This window comes from Sturnira hondurensis, unplaced genomic scaffold (genome assembly GCF_014824575.4).
Source record: "Sturnira hondurensis isolate 20B ecotype Veracruz unplaced genomic scaffold, ASM1482457v3 Scaffold0004136, whole genome shotgun sequence".
Classification (NCBI taxonomy): Eukaryota; Metazoa; Chordata; class Mammalia; order Chiroptera; family Phyllostomidae; genus Sturnira; species Sturnira hondurensis.
The window spans coordinates 44,986,913-45,006,341 of NW_028076767.1; the positions used below are offsets into that span (position 1 = coordinate 44,986,913).

At 35.3% G+C, this 19,429-nt stretch overlaps 1 protein-coding gene across 6 annotated transcripts in view; it reads right to left on the reverse strand.

The window, feature by feature from the left end:
- UBR3 (ubiquitin protein ligase E3 component n-recognin 3) overlaps positions 1 to 19,429 on the reverse strand; it is a 207,497-nt gene that overhangs the window by 145,528 nt on the left and 42,540 nt on the right. For all 6 annotated transcript variants that reach the window (XM_037044489.1, XM_037044488.1, XM_037044493.1 and 3 more), the window contains exons 4-6: positions 14,929 to 15,072; positions 14,054 to 14,103; positions 4,087 to 4,153 (exon numbers count right to left, since the gene is read on the reverse strand). In XM_037044489.1, coding sequence (XP_036900384.1) covers positions 4,087 to 4,153; positions 14,054 to 14,103; positions 14,929 to 15,072 — 261 coding nt within the window. The remainder of the gene's footprint in view (positions 1 to 4,086; positions 4,154 to 14,053; positions 14,104 to 14,928; positions 15,073 to 19,429) is intronic.

The window sequence follows — 19,429 nt, forward strand, 5'->3', positions numbered from 1 at the left end:
TAGCTTCTCTTTCTCTCACTTTCGCTAGTTTTTCCCTAAAAATGAAGTAGAAAATTCTCCTTTTTTTAGATTTTATTTATTTATTTTTAGACAGAGCAAAAGGGAGAGAGGGAGAGAAATATCAATGTGTGGTTGCCTCTCACGCGCCCCCTACTGGGGACCTGGCTCACAACCCAGACATGTGACTTGACCAGGAATCAAACTGGAGACCCTTTGGTTCACAAGCCGGCAGTCAATCCACTGAGCCACACCAGCCAGGACTGAACTAAAAAATTCTGATTATTAATCTCTGTTAAGAGTTAATGATCTTGGGCTACTGCTCTGAATCATTAGCTCTCTGTAAGGACATCAGAGGGATACAGCAAGTGTCAACTGTGAATGAAATGGTTCTGTGATGGTGCTTAAGCAGGAACTAGAGTCAGATGAGAGATTTGAAAAAACAGTATCACGTGCACTAAAATACACAGGCCCAACCACAACTGCGTTACAATTCAAGCTGTCTTGCAGGATAACTTTGTAGAGTTTTTTCAATTAAGCCTACCCAATTTCACAGTTCTTCTATTATTGAGTAATGTGTTCGTACCACATCTCCCTCAGGTATGAGTCTAAAAGAATAACAATAAACTCAGTATGTCACCGCTCTCTGATTCTTCTATAAAACATTCTGAGTTTAATAAGACTTGATTTAGTTATTATTAAACATAACTTGAACCCAACTTTTCCATCAGCAATTAATAACCCATTATTTTCAGAATAATAAATGTATTAACCTCAGAACACTATGGTTTTAACCAAAGCGAGGCAAAAGTATCTACCGACCCCTGCCCAGCTCCCCTTCCATGGTGCCTTCAGTTTAAGCAGCATGGAGTAAGGGTAAAAATATAAATTCAGTTACACTGTGCATCCCTTTATTAGAAACTAAATAATTATTTTCCAAATCTCAGAATATTTTACTTGTAAAACAGAAATCTATTCCTCCTGAAATACATTATTCCCAGGATATAGCAATGATTTAAAAACAAAAAGACCAGTCGTGCAAGAAATAAGGTAAAATATATTCAAAGACACACATTAACAGATTCTAAACCAAAAAGTAATAAAACTAGGACCCAAGTGAATCATGTGGCAGAAATGTAAAGATTATAATTAAAAATTAGGCCCTGGCTGGTGTAGCTCAGTGGACTGAATGCCAACCTGCGAACCAAAGTGTTCCTGGTTTGATTCCCAGTCAGGGCACATGCCTGGGTTGCACGCCAGGCCCCCAGTGGGGCATGTACAAGAGGCAACCACACATGGATGTTTCTCTTCCTCTCTTTCTCCTTCCCTTCCCCTCTCTCTAAAAAGAAATAAATAAAATCTTTTTAAAAACAAAAGATTTTTAAAATAAATAATAAAAATTAGCACATGATCCACAGCACATTGCTGAAGCCAATTTAATTCTCACAATTCACTTGGCACTAACATGAATGAAAATTTAACAGACTAATAGATAGACAGATAGATAAATAAATAAAATCCTCACAGATGCTTCTTAACACATGACAAAGCTGAACAAAACTAGTAGCATTAATCTCAGAATTTATAGTTACGATTCTGCATTGAAGATCACATTGAACAGAAATGAAGCCAAATGAAAAGCTACCATAATATTCTACTACTTCCAAGCATCTAGAAGGAAAGACACATCAACCTTGTTTTAAATAAATATAACAACCCAAATGCACCAGAAAAGCGGTGGCTTCTACTAAAATGCAAATAGCTACAGTTATGTATAATTCAACCTCTTTCATCTTCACACCTCCCCAAAAAGCCTCCCACGATAGTCTTCATCATTGTTCTTAAAATAGGTGACATCAAATTTCCCAAGATATTTAAAGCACAAGTTATGTGCTGTTTTTGTGTTATGTTATGGAAATGTGGTTAGAAATGCTTCAATTAGTTATGTATGACTATTTACCTTTAAAATCTTGATTAAATTGTCATGACTTGTAATGACTAAACTTAAGCCAAATTTTAGAGAAAAATCATTGAAGAATCGGTACGTGCTGTAAATGCATGAGTAAGGTGGGGGTTTTATTAGGACAGCAGAGCCCTGACTCTGCAACTCACTGTCCCAACAATGCTGGCCACGTTAGCAAGAGCCCTATAGGCCTCAAGTTCTTTATCCTTTCTTAACATTTTATTTATTTTATTTTTGGAGAGAGTGGAAGGGAGGGGAAGGAAGGGAGAAAGGGAAAGAAACATCAATGGGTGCTTGCCTCTCACATGGCCTCCACTGGGGACCTGGTCTGCAACTCAGGCACAAGCCCTGACTGGGAACTGAACTGGCAACCCTTTGGTTTGCAGCCCACACCCAATCCACTGAGCTACAACAGCCAAGCTGAAATTTACGTTTTGAGAATAGGCAGTAATGCATTTAGCACAGTGCCTCACCTCTTGCTTATCATTATAATCTTCTTTTCAGCTCACTTTCAATCTGCTGATACAAATTCTTGTACAAACTAAACCACTCCTTTCAGATATATTCAAAATCAATAATCATTTTTTAAAACACCAGGGGTTCAACTAACGCAAAAACCATTTCTTCCATGTTCATACATAAACCAAAAATAGTAACTGATCATCTACTTCCTACCACAGAGAAAGAGGAGACAATCCACTCCCAAATGTGAACAAATTCCAGGATAAAAGAAAAACTTCAAGTTTAAGTCTGCACGAAAAGTACCTTCAGCCAGAGTTTCTTCAGGCTAAAGGAAAACAATGTCTTCCTATACCGTAAAAGGTATTTTCTGGGCATCCCAAAGCTTAAACTCAAGTATGTACCTAATAATCTGCTCTAACCCAGAAGTGGCTTAAGGACTCTGGTAAAAACATGAACAACTCAAGCAAGTCAAAGGGCCAGGTAGCCACATGGGTTTCGAATTTTCTTCAGGCATCACAGACTCTCTGCCAAGCCAGAAAACAGGTGAGCAGGTGTGTGTGTGTGCATCCTGGCCTGCATACCAAATGTCATGCCCTTGGCTAGCAGACCACAAGTTAAATGCAGCAGCCTAAGTAACTAAGGACAGACTTACAAAACGAACCTCAACAGTAACTGCCTGCTTGCTCCACCTTTCCAAGCAGTCCTAAATATTCCACAAGATATACTTAATCAGCACTAAAAATAAGGATCTTCTTTTCACCAAAATATTATTTTAAACTCTGGAGACTCTAACAGACCATACCAACCCAGACAATAGAATAGACCTTGTTAAACTTCTGACCATGGCAAAAAGTACAGGCTGGCAACTAAAATCAGGTACTCTAGAAAAGCTTTCAGTGAGAGCCAAAAAACATGCTGGGTAAGAGCTTAGGTCCTGGGAGTGAATTAAGGATCTACCTTCCATTGGCTGTGATCTCCAACATGTCTCCACTTTCTAGTTCATAAAATATTAGTAATAAAACTTGCTTCATATGGTTTCTTTGAGAATTAAATGAAGCAATGCATGTGAAGTGCTTAACACTACATCTAGCATATACCAAGATTCAATAAATATTATTCATTATTATTATAATTAATCTATCTCCTCCCTATAGATATATCTACTTCCTCCTTTGAGTAAAGATGCATTAAGTCCTCACTGAATCCTTAATGTGTGTTAAGTGCTATTCTTCCCATTCATTCTCATTCATTCATTCACAAGCTTTTTATCATCTCTCACCATCTCTCCCTTATTTGTCCTTTTTCTCTCTAGAAAATGCATACCCCAGATTATAAAAAGATATAAACCAAACTAAAACTTTATACCTGAAACACTGGATCCAAATTGAAGAATCCATGAAGACTTACATTTTTCTGGCTCAAATATGATAATGAACATCTTATTTTAAATAAATAATAACAAAATCCCAATCATAAGGCTTTTAATCACTTTTGAGATCCCCACAATCACCCCCTCAACAACGGTTTCTTCCTTATTTGACAAATATAATAACATAACTCTCTTTTTAAACACCTCTGATGTCAATGTGGCTACCAATTGAATGTTCTTAGTGATGAGGCATTTTAGGAGCATTTTGTACAAGGTAAAAATAAAACATAAATACCTTTGGTGCTACTGCTTAGCTTGACCCTCTTTCTCTTACCCAGGCCTTGACTCCCATCCTGATCCTCCTGGATGAAAACAAAACTAGCATCACAATGCTACTCATGAATTTACATATTTTACATAAATATAAATATGCTTATGAATGATTAACATATAATATATTCAGGCTTACATATTATTAATCAACACATTTTACTTTTACCTATTTTATGTAGTATCTTTTTAATGCTGCTAATTTTTATTAAAATATATAATGAAAATCTTTAGTATTAAAATACTAGAGCTCTTAATATATTCTTCTAATGCAAATGCCAAAATAAAAATTTTCCTAACCTTATAAACATAACATCAAATTAACAAAGAAGCTAAAGGAAAGGAGAAGTAGATTAGCATAGGAAGGACAGAGAAAAAAGGAAGAGGAGCTAAAACAATGAAGAAAGGCTTTGGAGAGTCCAAGACAAACAAAAGCCATAACCTGTTCCTGGAGAGATCATTTGGATGCCCAGACAAACATCCTGGAGGGGTTTGAGGCAGTCTCCAGGGACCGCACACCACACCACAACAACAGGGTGGGAAGCTAGGGAGCTGAGACAACACAAAGGGAGGAAGAACGGGGAAGCAGTCTGCTGCTAGTAAAACCAAGGTGAGGCTAGGGGCGTGCCTCTCAGGGGAGCCCTGGGTACAGGTGCACATTCCTAATTTTCTTTGGAGTGTTGCTAAAGAGGCTCTTGCTGTTTGTAGTTGATTTCCAGCTTTTCCCCGCTCCAGCTCAAGATTACCATTCTACTCCATTTTCCCAGCTCTCCTAAACTAGGAAAGATTGCATATGAATCCAATTTCTTTCTATTTTCAAACATATATGACCCGACTGGTATTATAAAGACATATGTGGCAGTATTTTGGCATACAATCTGCTGTGTTAACAATGGCGTTGGTAGCATGTTAGAACTGTAATACAAATTCTCAGACTTCTCAAGCAGAGCCCATCAAATCTTCAAAGCAGAAAAGTAGCCTCAATTTCGTGTTGCTGTTCTATCTACTGGTAACAGGTTCCTTGGCCTGTGCACAGCAGTCTACAGGTTTCTGTCAAGTCCAGCATCAGTCCTCAGGGCCAGTCTGGGGCTTTCCAGAGCTACCACTTACCTCAGTCTTTCAATTTACTGAGCACTTCAACACGCCTTCCCTGTTAATGCCCAACTCTGCCAAGGCCTCCTGGGCAATCTGCCCAGCAGTAGACCGAGAGTCAAACTACACTATCCTCCACCTCGGCCACCCTCACCCTTGCCACTGAAGAAACTCAACCAGAATAAAATTTGGAGCCTTAGAAGATAGAAAACAGACACAAGAATGTAAAATCATTCCACAAGGCCTAGGTGATTCCTAAGTTGGAGATTTTAGCAAATAATCATTTAGGAAACTCAGCCTTGAGAGAAAAGACAAATCTGGAAAAACTACGTTATATCCCAGGTTAGGATTACTGCATTATTTCAAATGTAAACTTCCTATGAAAAGAATAGCCTTGATCAAGCAATCATCACGGAAATACAAACTTCTATAAATTTCCCAGCTGTATACAGTCTAAATGGATAAGTAAAACTAACCAGGCCAAGAAGGGGAAAGTCATTCTAAAAGAAGACAGCGTAAGCAAAGGCACAGCAGAAGTCTGTAAACAAAGACCAGTAAGATGGTCTGGACACCAAAGTATATAGCAACCACAGCTAGGAAAGGAGATCACGTCCACCTGAACTGGCAGGACAATGGGTAGGTACTGTTGTACACTGCTGGTGAGAGTACATAGCAGTACAATTTTCTTGAATGGCAATTTGTCAATATACATAAGTCTTTAAATTATATTTATCACTGCAACAGAAATTACAATTCCAGGATTTTATCCTAGACAAATAATCAAATAAGTGAGTAGGAAGTATATGCATAAGTATTCATCACATGTTATTTATAATAGCAAAAAAAAAACCCTTTGGCTTCCAACAACAGGGGACCAGGTAAATTATAGCACACCTGTACCCTATGAAGAAAACAACACTAGAGCTATTGTGATCAGAGAGATGTTAAAAAAACTATTATAAATGACAAAGGGATCTCATATGTGGAATAAAATATAGAGTATAAAACCATTTAAGTATTCTTAATATACACAAATAATATCTGTAAAAATATACTCCTTGTTATAGATGTCCAACACTACCATTAGTGAAAAAAGCAGGGTATAGAAAAGCATGTGCAGCATGAAACCACTAAAATATACTATATACTGGGTTGGCAAAAGTAGGTTTACAGTTGTTTGCATGAAAAATAATACAACAATGAATAAANGTAATGGTATAATCAATAAAATATATTTTTAAAAAAAGAAGAAAAAAAAAACAAAAACAAAAAAAAACATGTTGGAATACAGATGTTTACAGAAAGTTGTCTCTAAGTGATAATAATAGGTAATTTTATTATCTTTTGTTAGTATCTATTTTCTCTTTATTCAATAATGAATATGGATTGTAGCTCTAAGTTAATATTGTTAAATACTAGTTCTGATTTCCAATCCTAATTGCAATAATCTTCTCAAGATAATGGACTACTGTGTAATCTATTACAAGTTCCATATTTTGAGAAAGAACAATATTTCTAATGAACAGGAATATGTCTCAGCTGTGCAGATTTTAGGCATCAAGAAAGACAAAAACAATGCAGTTATCATGACCACAATATCCGACCCTACCCCACATCCATCAAAGGAAGTTACAGTTCTTCCCATTTATCCATAAGGAAGCAATACAGAACCCTAGGAGAAGATGGTGCCCCAAGAGGCACGACCGTAAATAAATCAAGGACAATCTCAACCCATACAGCAACTGCACAGCTCTTAAGAACACTTTCAGACCTTAACTAGTCCAGGGACAGAAAAGTAGAAAACAATGTCACTTGTGTCTCAGGAACAAAATATGTACATCAATCCAAAACAAGATTTAAAAAAAAAGATTCAAACTCTAAGCCTGAAAAATCAACAAATGGCTTCTCAATGAAAATCATCTTTCTTTCTTTGATAGATTTACTAAACAGACGTAAAAAATATGAGCTACACAAAAAGAAGACAGATTAAAACAATACTGAAAGAAGGTTACTACAGAATGCACAAGGGTAAAAGGAATATTTAATATATCAGGTTATATATACAAAATCCAATTAAGATCTTGAGAGATCAGAGCAATAGGATAAAATTGTAACCTGAGATTGTTTGCTTTACGTCAACTCTACAAGAACAGAGAGAGCTCTAACTTGTCAGTTGTAAGTTTGAGGGGGGGTAAAAAATCCTAGACATTTCATTTGACCATTGGAGCTCATGCCAACAATCTGGCACAGCTGCTAAAAGGCCAACAAAAACTCTTGGGCCTTAACAAAGGCACAGCGTGCTCACCCAACAATGTGCCATCGCAGTATGCTGAGTCAGATCACAGACCACCAAAAGGAGTACACAAGTGAAAGGCATATGTAGAGCAAAAAATATTAAGTAATTACGGCCAACTATTTAAAGGGGTGGCATATGGAAGTCAAAATAAAAATTATTCTAGGGGAGGAACAAGAAATGTGAAAATAATGATATTTAACACAGTATTGAGAACTTCCAATGAGAGCTATCAAACAAAGGAACAAATTGACTCTTAAAGCAGGCAAGCTTCCTATCACTGGAAGTTTTATAGAGAGGCTGCCAATTGTCAGGAATGCTGTAAAATTAATTCCTACGCTGAAAAAGAAATGTATTAGATATTTCTAAGGTCCCTCCCTAAACATTTCAACGATTCTCTACCCCACCCTTAACCATTAATGTAATTTATGGTAACTAATAAATTAAAGTTAAAACATCCCTGGCCAGGTAGCTCAGTTGGTTAGAAGTCTGTCCCTGATATGCCAAGGTTGCAGGTTCAAGCCCCCATCAGGACACACACAAGAATCAACCAATGAATGCGTCAATAGGTGGGACAACAAATCGATGTTTCTCTCTCTCTGGCTCGCTTGCTCTCTTTCTCCCTCCTGCCCCACTTTACCTCTCTCTAAAAATCAATAAATGACTTTTAAAAAAATTAAAACTTCTATCTCCAAAGTCAGTTACTTTCATCTATTCATTTATGAAAAGCATCTCTGACTTTCAATTTTAATAATCCTCCTTTAGGTACAAGTTTTGACAAATTAGTTTTAACTGTTCATTTGGAGTCTGTCTTGAACAAAGGCAAAAATATTGAGAGCATATCTAACAACAACTTAGTTTTTTTCTAAGAAATAACATAATTATTTCTCAAATATGTAAAAGAATTCAGAAAAAGACCAGAAATAAACACGCAATAAAAATTTTTTTAAGGGTTGCCTTTGATTGTATGGCCAAAGGTAACTGTTTTCTTTTTCATACTCATTTCTATTTTTCAATTTTTTCTACAGTGGACATTCATATTCATATTTTTCTAGTTTCAAAGGAGCAGGTCGTATTTTAAATGACACTGCTTATGACGATGGCCACAGTGAACATAATCTTTCCTTGAAAAGTCATCTTAATCTAAAAGATCTTATTTTCTCTGAGAAACTCTCTAATTAGATCCATGTACATACAACTCTGGAGATGATTTTCTTTTGAAATAATTGATGTTTATAAACAAATCTAAATAAAAATAAACATATATTTAAATTTAAAAATACCTCAAAGTTAAAATGTGTTATTTTCTTTTCTTTTTTACTTCTATCCAACACAAACGTGTTCTACTGTTATTTCATATGAGCTACACAAAAAAAGAATAAGTAGTGTGAAGAATGTCACGGGTATAAATAGCACTGCTGAGTACATAATGTCCCTGTTATTCCAGGGACAGTGGGGACAAATATCTGACACAACTTGTATGAATAACATTAAGTAGACTGTAATATGTATGCTCATTCAGATAAAACTCTTTGCAATTGAAAGAAATATGGTTGCAGTTACAGTTTCAAATCTGCTTCATCATTTTTTAAGGAAATGGTAAATTAGATTACCTCTAGGGTCTCTTCCTATCCTAAGTTCTAAGTTACAGCATATTTTTAATTGTTAGAATTTCCTCTGTAATAATTAAGATGTTACTACCCTCTTCTCATCCTTTCTTCCTTTTTATACAATTTGTTAAGTTATAAGAATGAAACCATGAAAAGGCTTTGCTCAGTAACTCCAGGGGCTGGTAGGATACGGTTATAGAAATTCCAATCTTCAAGCCTGATTCAGCTCTTCACTAAATTTCAAATATAAATACTAAAAGCAACACACCATTGTGTCTACGGTTGCAAAAACATGCAATATGACTATAAAAGCCTTACTGAAATTTGTAAATGGTATAAAATAAGTATTTGTTCAGGAACATCTGTAACTGGATACCTTTCCATTACACTCTTCCCATCTATCTTATCTCTAAATCTACTTTCTCCTTTATCTACTCATTCTTTATTAAATTACAGCTTGCATTTTGATCATTTTAAGTAATATATGTAAAAACTTCTTTGAAAAGAATAAAGGTACAATATAGTTAAAATATTAATGACATTAGTTTTTGAGTGGGTAGAAATTCTTATATTTTCTCTCTAAATAAATCACTCCAAAACTCAATTAACATTCTCCTATTTATGATACTTAGCCTCAAACAGAATTTTTTATATGTAGGTCACTCCATAGAATCCTAATAATGTTTTCTATTAATAAAAGCAGAATAGGAGTAAAGACTCCCAAGAAGAGAAGAAACAAAGCGTTACAATAATTTCATTATTTCATTATTACACTCAAAAGTATATTTTGTTCCTTAAGATGCAATAAGTGCTCATAAAATTTTAGTGTATTCCCTTCTGATTTACAAAGGCAAAGATCCAACTTTAAAAATAAATTATCTTATAATCTTATAAGGTTTTATTCTTTCGATGTAAAAGAGTAACTATTATACTTACAAAAAACTTTTTTTAAAGATTTTATTTATTTATCTTTAGAGGGGAAGGAGAGAAACGTCAATGTATGGTTGCCTTTCATGCATCCCCTGCTGGGAACTGGCCTTCAGAGAACCTGACCTGCAACCCAGGCATGTGCCCTGACTGGAAATTGAACCGCAATCCTCTGGTTCTCAGGCCTGTGCTCAATCCACTGAGCCACACCAGCCAGGGCTCAAAAAACTTTAATTTTAATTAAAACTCTATAGAAGCCATTTCCGGCTACACTGGTATTTCATTATCATGTTGTACTTTTTCCCAACATACAAGCACCATTGAAATAGAGGGAAATTTCTATAATCAATTGTGTTATTTAGCTATAATCACTAGTCATTACAGGGTAATAAAATAATCCAAGGAAATGAGTGGCAAATGTCACAACCAGTTTTTGAACTTTTAAAACATGTTTACAAATTATTTGACAATCATCCCATTGAGAGGCGGGATCTATGTCCCCTCCCACTGAATCTGGGCTCACTGTGGCTACTCACTCAAACCAATGGGGCACAGTGGAAGTGGCACTATGTCACTTTCAAGGCTACACTCTACAGCTTCCGCTCTTGGGCTGCGCACCCTAGGAGAAGCCAGTTACTAGGTAAGAAATCCAAGAACTTGAAATCACCGGGCTGGAGAAGCCACATGCAGGCAGTCTGGTCAACAGCCAGCTGAGCTCTCTGGCAGCATCGACTGCCAGCCCTTTGCCATCTAAATCTCTGTCTCGGCTAAGCCTGCAGAAGACTGCAGTTGTGCCAACAACTAACTGGAATCACATGAGATAACCCAAGCAAAAAGTGCCCAGCTGCCCTTCCCAAATTCCTAAGCCATAAAATTGTGAGCAAAACAAAATGGCAGTTTTAAGCTAGAGCTTAGGACAAATTTGCTGTATAGTAATAGTAATAAGAACAGTGGTTTATTCACTTTACAGAAAAAGCTCTAGACCAACAGATAGGAGACCTAATCTCAATGTCCAACTCTACAACTAACTAGAAGAACTTCACTAGCCTGAATGAATCAGTTAATTCTATGGAATTCAGCCTCTTCCTCTACAAAAAAGTAAGTCAGGCAAGATGGACTTTAAGGTCACTTTTAGCTATAGCATTTTTAATTTTTATGAGCTTTAAATTGTCTCCTCCCCATTCTCATTTTTGCTTTGTTATATTACATGATTTTTCTATTCCTAACTCAAGATCTGAAATGTGTTCAGAACCAAAAAACACTTTGTAGTACATAAATCAATAAAACAAATGACTATGTTTTTGTATAAAAACTATGATCACAATCTTAAAACAGAAAATTGCCTAACTTCATCACTAAAACTCTTCTATGATTGCCCATGTGTAATATACCCTTGACACTTTTCCATATTTATCACTTTAAATATTTGTGTATGACTTTCATAATCACAAAGAAATACAATCTATGAAAATTCAAAATATGCATACCCTACAATCTAACAATTCCACAACTTAGAGAATTATATGCATATCTGCACAAAAAAGAAATGCAAGCATTGTCTTCAATTAAAAAACTGAAAATTAAGAAAATGACTGGACAAACTGCAGCTGATCCACATTTCACAGTAAATGGACTACTATATATACTATGCAATAAATGGAAAGAAGAGTACTGACAGAGACGGATTTGCGCAAACATTATAGAGGGAATAACAGGACACAAAATAATGTAACCTTTTTTTATTTACACAAACACACATTCACACACACTACACTTTTCTATAGGCACACAGTTCTTTAACTACATAGAAATGGTCTGTCCAGGACACCAAACTATTCATTGTAGTTCCCTAGAGGAGGGGAGCTGCTGGTGGGGGGGAGGAGGGGAGGGGGGATTTTCATTTTATCTGAATTGTCTGGCAAAACAACTATCATGTATTCATTTGTGCATTATTTACTTAAATTTTAATTACATTTTTAAAGATAAACTTCATCACTTTTAAACCATGCTTTAGTAAACTAATTCCTCTAGAAAGGTGAGGAGAAATATCTGTAATATAAGCTACAGAGTTCAAAAATTCAAATACTTGGACCCCTTCTACATATAAATCACCAGGGTGAAAATATTTACCAAGAGCCTGATTTGGGTCCGGTGCATGATTGGTACTTTACATAGTTATCACATTTAATCCTGACATAAGAATCATCATCATTTTGTCATGAGGAAATTGATGTTCAAAAGTTAAATAACATGACAAAAACCATCGTGACATTATATGACAAGATTAAACTCAGGTCTCCCTAACTCTAAAGTTCAAGTATCTCTTAAAGAAAAACTAAAGCAGATATCCCTCAGTCTACTTCCAACTAACAATGCTACCTCAAATTCTTAAGATTTCAAATGCCCAAATGACCCCATTTTCTTCCCAACTAGAAAGCATAATAAATTATAAAGTACCCTGAATTAGGCTAAAATTCTAATTCATAATTCTAGAATTATTCTAAAAATATAATCCTGATTATAAAATATGATTTAAAGATCACAGAATGTAAACTACTTTTAAATATTTAAGTTACATACACATTACATGCTCTAAAAGTAAATCTTCTCAGCTACTATCACAAAAATAGTGTATTATGAGGATAGGTGCTGACATGAAATATTCTAAAGCTAACACCATCAAAAAAGTTTTACTATGATATTCGCAGTAAGCCATTATCATAATTAAGGAACAAATGATTATACATATAACACAGAAGTTGCTGAAACAAAGAATCTAAGAGGAATGAAGAGAAGAAAGGATCTAAGAAGGACAGATTAGAAGGAAAGATAATGAACAAAAAACATATTTCAAATCTTCTGATATTCACCTAGGAATTTGTAGAAGAGATTTAAAAGCTCCTCGACCCGTGCACACAAAAGACCTCCTTCTAGCACCTATCGTAAAATATGGTGGTGTTACAATGCAATTATGTACAAAGAAAGTCTCCCCTGGCAATTTCAAAGCTAATCCAGAGAGCTTAGGCCAAAACAAAATGAATGTTATTTCTCTCCTAGACACGGGAGAAGACACCTGTGTTGAAGATCAGCTTTCCACTTGCCCAGAGACCAAATCTAATTCATGAAATTAAAGTAGAATTTAAAAATAATAATAATAATAAATAAAGTAGAATTGTTAGCAAAGCTGTTACATGCATATTGTTAGGTGTGCTAAAGTGATATGAATTTTTAATCAACCATATAAATATAAACATAAAATTATAGATTTTTTCTACATCATGTCAAGATATTTTAGATTATTTAGTAATGGTTTAATAACAGCACCAAACCATTTCATTATGTAATAGTTTTCTGAAGTTTCTACTGGTAATAGACACAAGTAGACACTCCTTTCATATCTGCCGGCTTTACCCAAGGAAGTGCACAAGCACCATTCATAGTCAGCTAAGTATTCTCATATCCTGGCTTTTGAGAAACCAATCTACCTCACCACAAACAGTAACGTTATAAGGACTTATTAGAAATATTAACTATATTAATAAACACTATAAAATTGAAATTTCAAATTGACAGTCTATTTCCCAGTACTTTTTAAAATAATCCTTGACATATTACATATAATTTTATTATGATATTAGAAAAGCAGTTACATTTCATATTCTTTTAATAAATTATTCTAGACTTCACTACATTTCTTAAGACAATTTCATTGTACGTATAAAGAGCAATTTGGATAAATCTGGGGGTATCTTCCAAGGAGAAATTTCTGTCTTTCTACCTCCCATTTCTAAGCTGTCAGAAGAGCAGTCAGTTACAAACAAGTGAAACTCCAGCTGGAGTGGTCCTTGTTCCGTCACTCGGTAACTGTGTGATAGCGCTAAGTTATTCCACTCTGAGCACCAGTGTCCTTGTCTACAAAATGAAGAATTTAAGCTGGATAATAACCATAAACCTGTAGTTATAAAACTTTTTAAATTCTAGTTTTTAAAAATTTGAATTTTAAATCTCACCTCATCTGAAGAATCTAGTTGTCCCAATGTCGCTGTTGCACCTGCAAAACCTTTGGAAAGGAAAACAAAGTTACCCTTCATAGTTGTTACATAATGCTCTACTTAAAATTTTTTTCCTAGGTAATAATATCAAAAGCTAAGTTTTGTTACATTAAGACACCTCATTCTAACAGTTATCTTGGCAGAGCTCAACATTTATCTTTTTTTTAAATCCTTACCAAAGAATATATTCATTGATTTTAGAGAGAGGAAGAGAAACAGTGATATGAGTGAAAAACATCAATCAGCTGCCTCCCATATGTGCCCTGACCAGGGATCGAACCTGCAACCTTTTGGTGAACAGGGTGATACTCCAACCAACTGAGCCACTTGGCCAAAGCTCAACATTTACCTTTAATAAATTTGAAGCTAATACTTTATACTTTGATAGGAAATCTCCAGGAAAACCCAAATTTAATCATTGCAAATGGTGTTTCAGAAATATCTTTCCTTTTAGTTTTTTTTATTGTATTTTTTCCCATTACCAATTAGTCCCTTTACACTTTCCTCCCCACCACCACAATCACCACACTGTAGTCCATGTCCATGAGTCCTTTTTCCTTTTTGCTCATGGTTTACTACTCTTAAATATACCAACTGCTATATTGTTTACTAATTAGAACTAGAACTTTAATAAACTAACCAAATTGCATTTAAGAAAAATACTTTATCTTCTTTAGTTAATCTATTTTTCTTGCTTCTAAATTTTTACAACTTTTATTACTTTCCTTACAAAAAATGACACATTTAAATTTCTGCAACAATGTGTAACATTTACTGGGGTTTTATTTAACACAGAAAAGTTACCATTGTCCAAACTGAGTACTCAGACAAACCTTGAACCGCCAGAGTGCTGGTGCCAGCAGACGGCTCCTGTATACCATAGACAAGTTTATCCTCAGGGTAGGTAAGTCCAGAGCTCTTCAAAGCTATAAGGTACTTTTCGTGGCTTTTCTTTGCACAAGCATTTTCTCCAAGACCTAAAATTTAAAACAAATTTAAAATAAGATTAAAATATTCCATTTTAAATGTAAGTACAGCCAGCTCAGTCACCAATAGATACATATATAAAATAGGTGAATGTGCTAATGAAAGGAGAACCTTAGAATGAATGATATAAAATAGCTTCATACATTTTTGTGCTCATGTTTGGCATTAAAAATCCTAGAATGTATGGCATGTTTACAACAAATAATTAAACCTACTAGGTAACTGAACATCTAAAATATGCCAGAAATTATATGCAAGACACAGAGAGTGCAAAGATTAATAAGGCATGATTTCTGCCCTCAAGGAAGTTGAAAATTGGTGGCAGAGAAAGGCACAGCAGAGTCTCAAGGATCTATTAGAATCAGATGATCGAACATCAAGACATGTGGGTAGGATAATATGGCAGAGATAACATAGTAAAAGAAAATTATGTAGCAGACTTCACTATCTGGTTTGACAATCTGCTCTCATGATACTGTGCAGCCAACTTACCCAAAGCAGAGTACTTAGAAGATAATGTCCGAGTGAAATTTTCAAATATTACAACTGAAATTACTGTTCATTCCTGTTTTATTAGGCTTTTTATGATCCCATTTAAGAAATTAAAAGCATCCTGCCTGGTGTGGCTCAGTGGATTGAGCACCGGCCTGTAATCCAAAGAGTCACGGGTTCAGTTCCCAATCAGGACACATGCCTGGGTTGTGGGCCATGTCCCCAGTAGGGGGCATGGAAAAGGCAACCACAAATTAATGTTTCTCACCCTCCCTTTCTCTCTCCCTTCTTCTCTCTAAAATAAATAAATAAAATTGTTTTTAAAAAAAGAAATTAAAAGCACAATTTCTACAGAAGTATCAGTTAAAACTAATTCCAAAAAAATACTGAAAATTTTAGGCCTGAGAATTAAATAATCCTAGATCTTTTAGTTTAGCATTTCAGTTTATTAATTTTTGCCAATTCTTTCCTATTGTTTTGCTTTTAAATATACTATGGAGGATGGAAAATAGTACATGAAAACTATATGATATTTGAAAGTATCTTTAAAGAAAAAATTATTCTGTCTGCAAGCCAAATTACCATGGCATTTGCCACCTCTTAGGCACACTGTATATCTTAATAGATTAAGGTCTGAATCTCTCTGATTATAAAAATATATAAATGAGTTTCTTTAGTATTTGCTGAGCTTTTCTTTATTGTCTTTGCTACCCTCAGTAATTGCAAGAGAACAGTTTTGTACACTCTCTCTGAGCTCATTTAAAAAAAAAAACCTCCAACACAGATTAAACAAATAGAAATACATTCATCCTTCAAGTCACAGTCCATATTAAAAACAACCATAATTAGTTTACAAAAAATACAAAACTCATAGGGTCCTATATAATAAATGACTAAGTGTCCCCTGAATAATGAAAGTCAAATATTTATGTCAATAAGATAGGTGAAATTTTAATAACTTTTAGTTAACAAAATGTATTTCATTAATCCCTCACAACAAGCCTGGGAAAAATGATGTATAAAATCTTACATGGCCGGTGAGCACCTACTTAATCTGGAGCCAGCCTAATATAGTAGTAGCCTTTTTCGTGCCACTGTCCCCCTACATTCATTGCATTTCAGCCATTTTTACTCCCTCTTTTAAAAAATAAGCTTTCTCACCCATCCATACTCCCACATGCTGGTCCCACTGTATGGTACCTAGGAAGTGCTTGATGTGATAGTCTTTATAGTTATCCTGTTGGGGTTCATGAAGCATCCTGAATCAATAAATCTATGTTTTTTCACCTAACTTGGGGAATTTTAGTCATGATTTCCCCAAATGTTCTTTATTGCCCCAATCCCCACCCATGTGTACTGATGTTTGATGTAATAGATCCTTGATGCTCTGCTGTGTTTTCTCTTTGTTCGCTGTATCAAATAATCTATTGATCTGTCTTCAAATTCACTGTCTTTTGTAAAAATAATTTTGTATTTTATACTGATTTTAGAAAGAGAAAAAGGGAGACAGAGAAACACTGATTTGTTTTTCCCTACTTAGTTGTGTATTCACTGGTTGCGTCTTGTATGTGCCCCGACCAAAAATCAAAGTCACAGCCTTGGTATATCGGGATGACACTCTAACCAACCGAGCTACTCCACCAGGGCCAAATTCACTGAATCTTTCTACTTTCTCCAGTCTGCTGCTAAACCCATCCAGTAAGTTTTCTCACTTAAATTATTGCACTCTACAGTAATTTTCAGTTCTAGACTTTTATTGTGTATATTTCTTTGCTAAGATTCTTATCTCTTGAATCATAATTATTTGAATAGATTTTTCTTTAATTTCTTAAATGTATTTATAATAATTGCTTTAATATCTCTATCTGCTAAATCCAGTATCTATGCTATTTCAAGGTCATTTTCTATTGACTATTCTTTTTCTTGGTTATGGTGCACAATTTCTTATTTTCTTGAATGTCCAGCAGTTTCTGTTATATAGTGGACATTCTAATGACACATTATAGAATAGTCCAGATTCAGTTCTCTTCCTATGAAGAATATTCATCTTAGTTCTAGAAAACAGTTCAATTAACAAATTGATTGCCTAGAACTTGTGAAGGTTTGGTTTCACACTTTGATAAAAAGCAGATCTGTGGAAAGCTAAGGTTCCCCTAAAGACCCTCTAAAGTGACAGGAATAGCCCTGGCTGGTGTGGCTCAGTGGATTGAGCGCGGGCCTGCGAACCATATGATTGAGGTTCGATTCCCAGTCAGGGCACATGCCTGGGTTGCAGGCCAGTTCCTGGCAGGGGTCTCACAAGGGGCAACCATACATTGATATTTCTCTCCTTCTCTCCTTCCCTTCCTCTCTAAAGATAAATAAATAAAATCTTTAAAAAAAATAAAGTGACAGGAATAATCTCTAAATCTCTAAGCTCTATCTTCCTTGCAGATTCTGGCAGGGTTTAGACTTCATTAAGGTTGACCTAGACTAGCACTTACTCCAAGGTTTGGCTGTCTCAGCTAGATGCCTGAGGCATTAATAAGGAATCTGTGGTCTGATTGGACTGAAACTCTAATGTCTCCTGAATACTGCTTAACCTCTACTATTTCTATTCTGCTTTCAACCCCATAGCAGTCACTCTCTAGTAAGCCTAAGGTAGTCTCATTCTGTTCATATGTATCTCATTCCTCATCCAAGCACATTCAGGGATCCCTCATCGACCTGCCCCACTTCTATTTGGTATTCTGCCCCCAAGACTCCAATTTCCAGCTGCTTCAACTGTCCTAAAATGTGATCTCTGCCTCCCTAGCACAGCTGGACCACCATGCTCTGTTTCCATCCAGCCTGCGTCAGTACAGGCGGGAAGTTATGACCAACATAGATTCAAAGCAATTGTGGGGCTTATCTCACACATTCCATTTCATTCAAAGCTTTACAGTCTTGTATAGCCTGTTGTCCAATGCCTGAAAAAAGGTGCTTTCATTTCTTTCCAATTTTATGTTGTTTACGGCATAAGGGCAGTCCAACTGTTAGAAGCAGAAAATGTCCTCTACCGGGAACCTAACCATCCCATTATCACCCAACTCCCCTCACCTCTGTGAAGCCTCCTCACGTCCCCCCATCAGTGAAATCAGATCAATCTTTAATGACACTTGTCCTACCCTTTCATAGCATTTACTACAGCTTATAATTATACAATTTCTTGGTCTTATGGTCATCTCACTCACTAGACTCTAAGTTTTATAAGGGTAGGAACAGTATTACCAGGTTTATTAATTATCTTCTCTACCCCAAGCTCTAATATCTAGCCCAAAGCCAAACACACAGTGGATACTTATTTGTTGAAGAAACAGATATAACAGACTATCTTTAAATAACAGGTGATTAACAATAAACATGAAAATGTTTATTAACAAAAAACAAGATAAACTTCACTTTTAAAAACATGCTATTTATGAGCCAACACAAAGAATACTACTTAAAACATAACAAGATTTTAAAATAACTGATATATTTATTATACAATAAATTTGAGATAAACTAAAGGTATAAAAACTAAAGTATTTTACCTAACAATACAGTATATCATAAAACATACTCAACAATTCTAAGTTTTATAACTTAAATTCTACATTATTATAAAATCCTACTCCATACAACCCAAAAGTTTAGAAGGCCAAAGATGAAAACATAAAAACAGGTGTTGTTATTGTTTGAGGAAAAGAATGAAGAATATAATTATAATTACGTCAAAAATTAGGAGACCATGCCAAAAGTTAGGAGACCTGGGTTCGGGTTCTAGTCCCAACTTCAGAATAAGTTAGTTGTAAGGTCTTGAATTAGTCATTTAATTTTTCTGGAGTTTGGTTT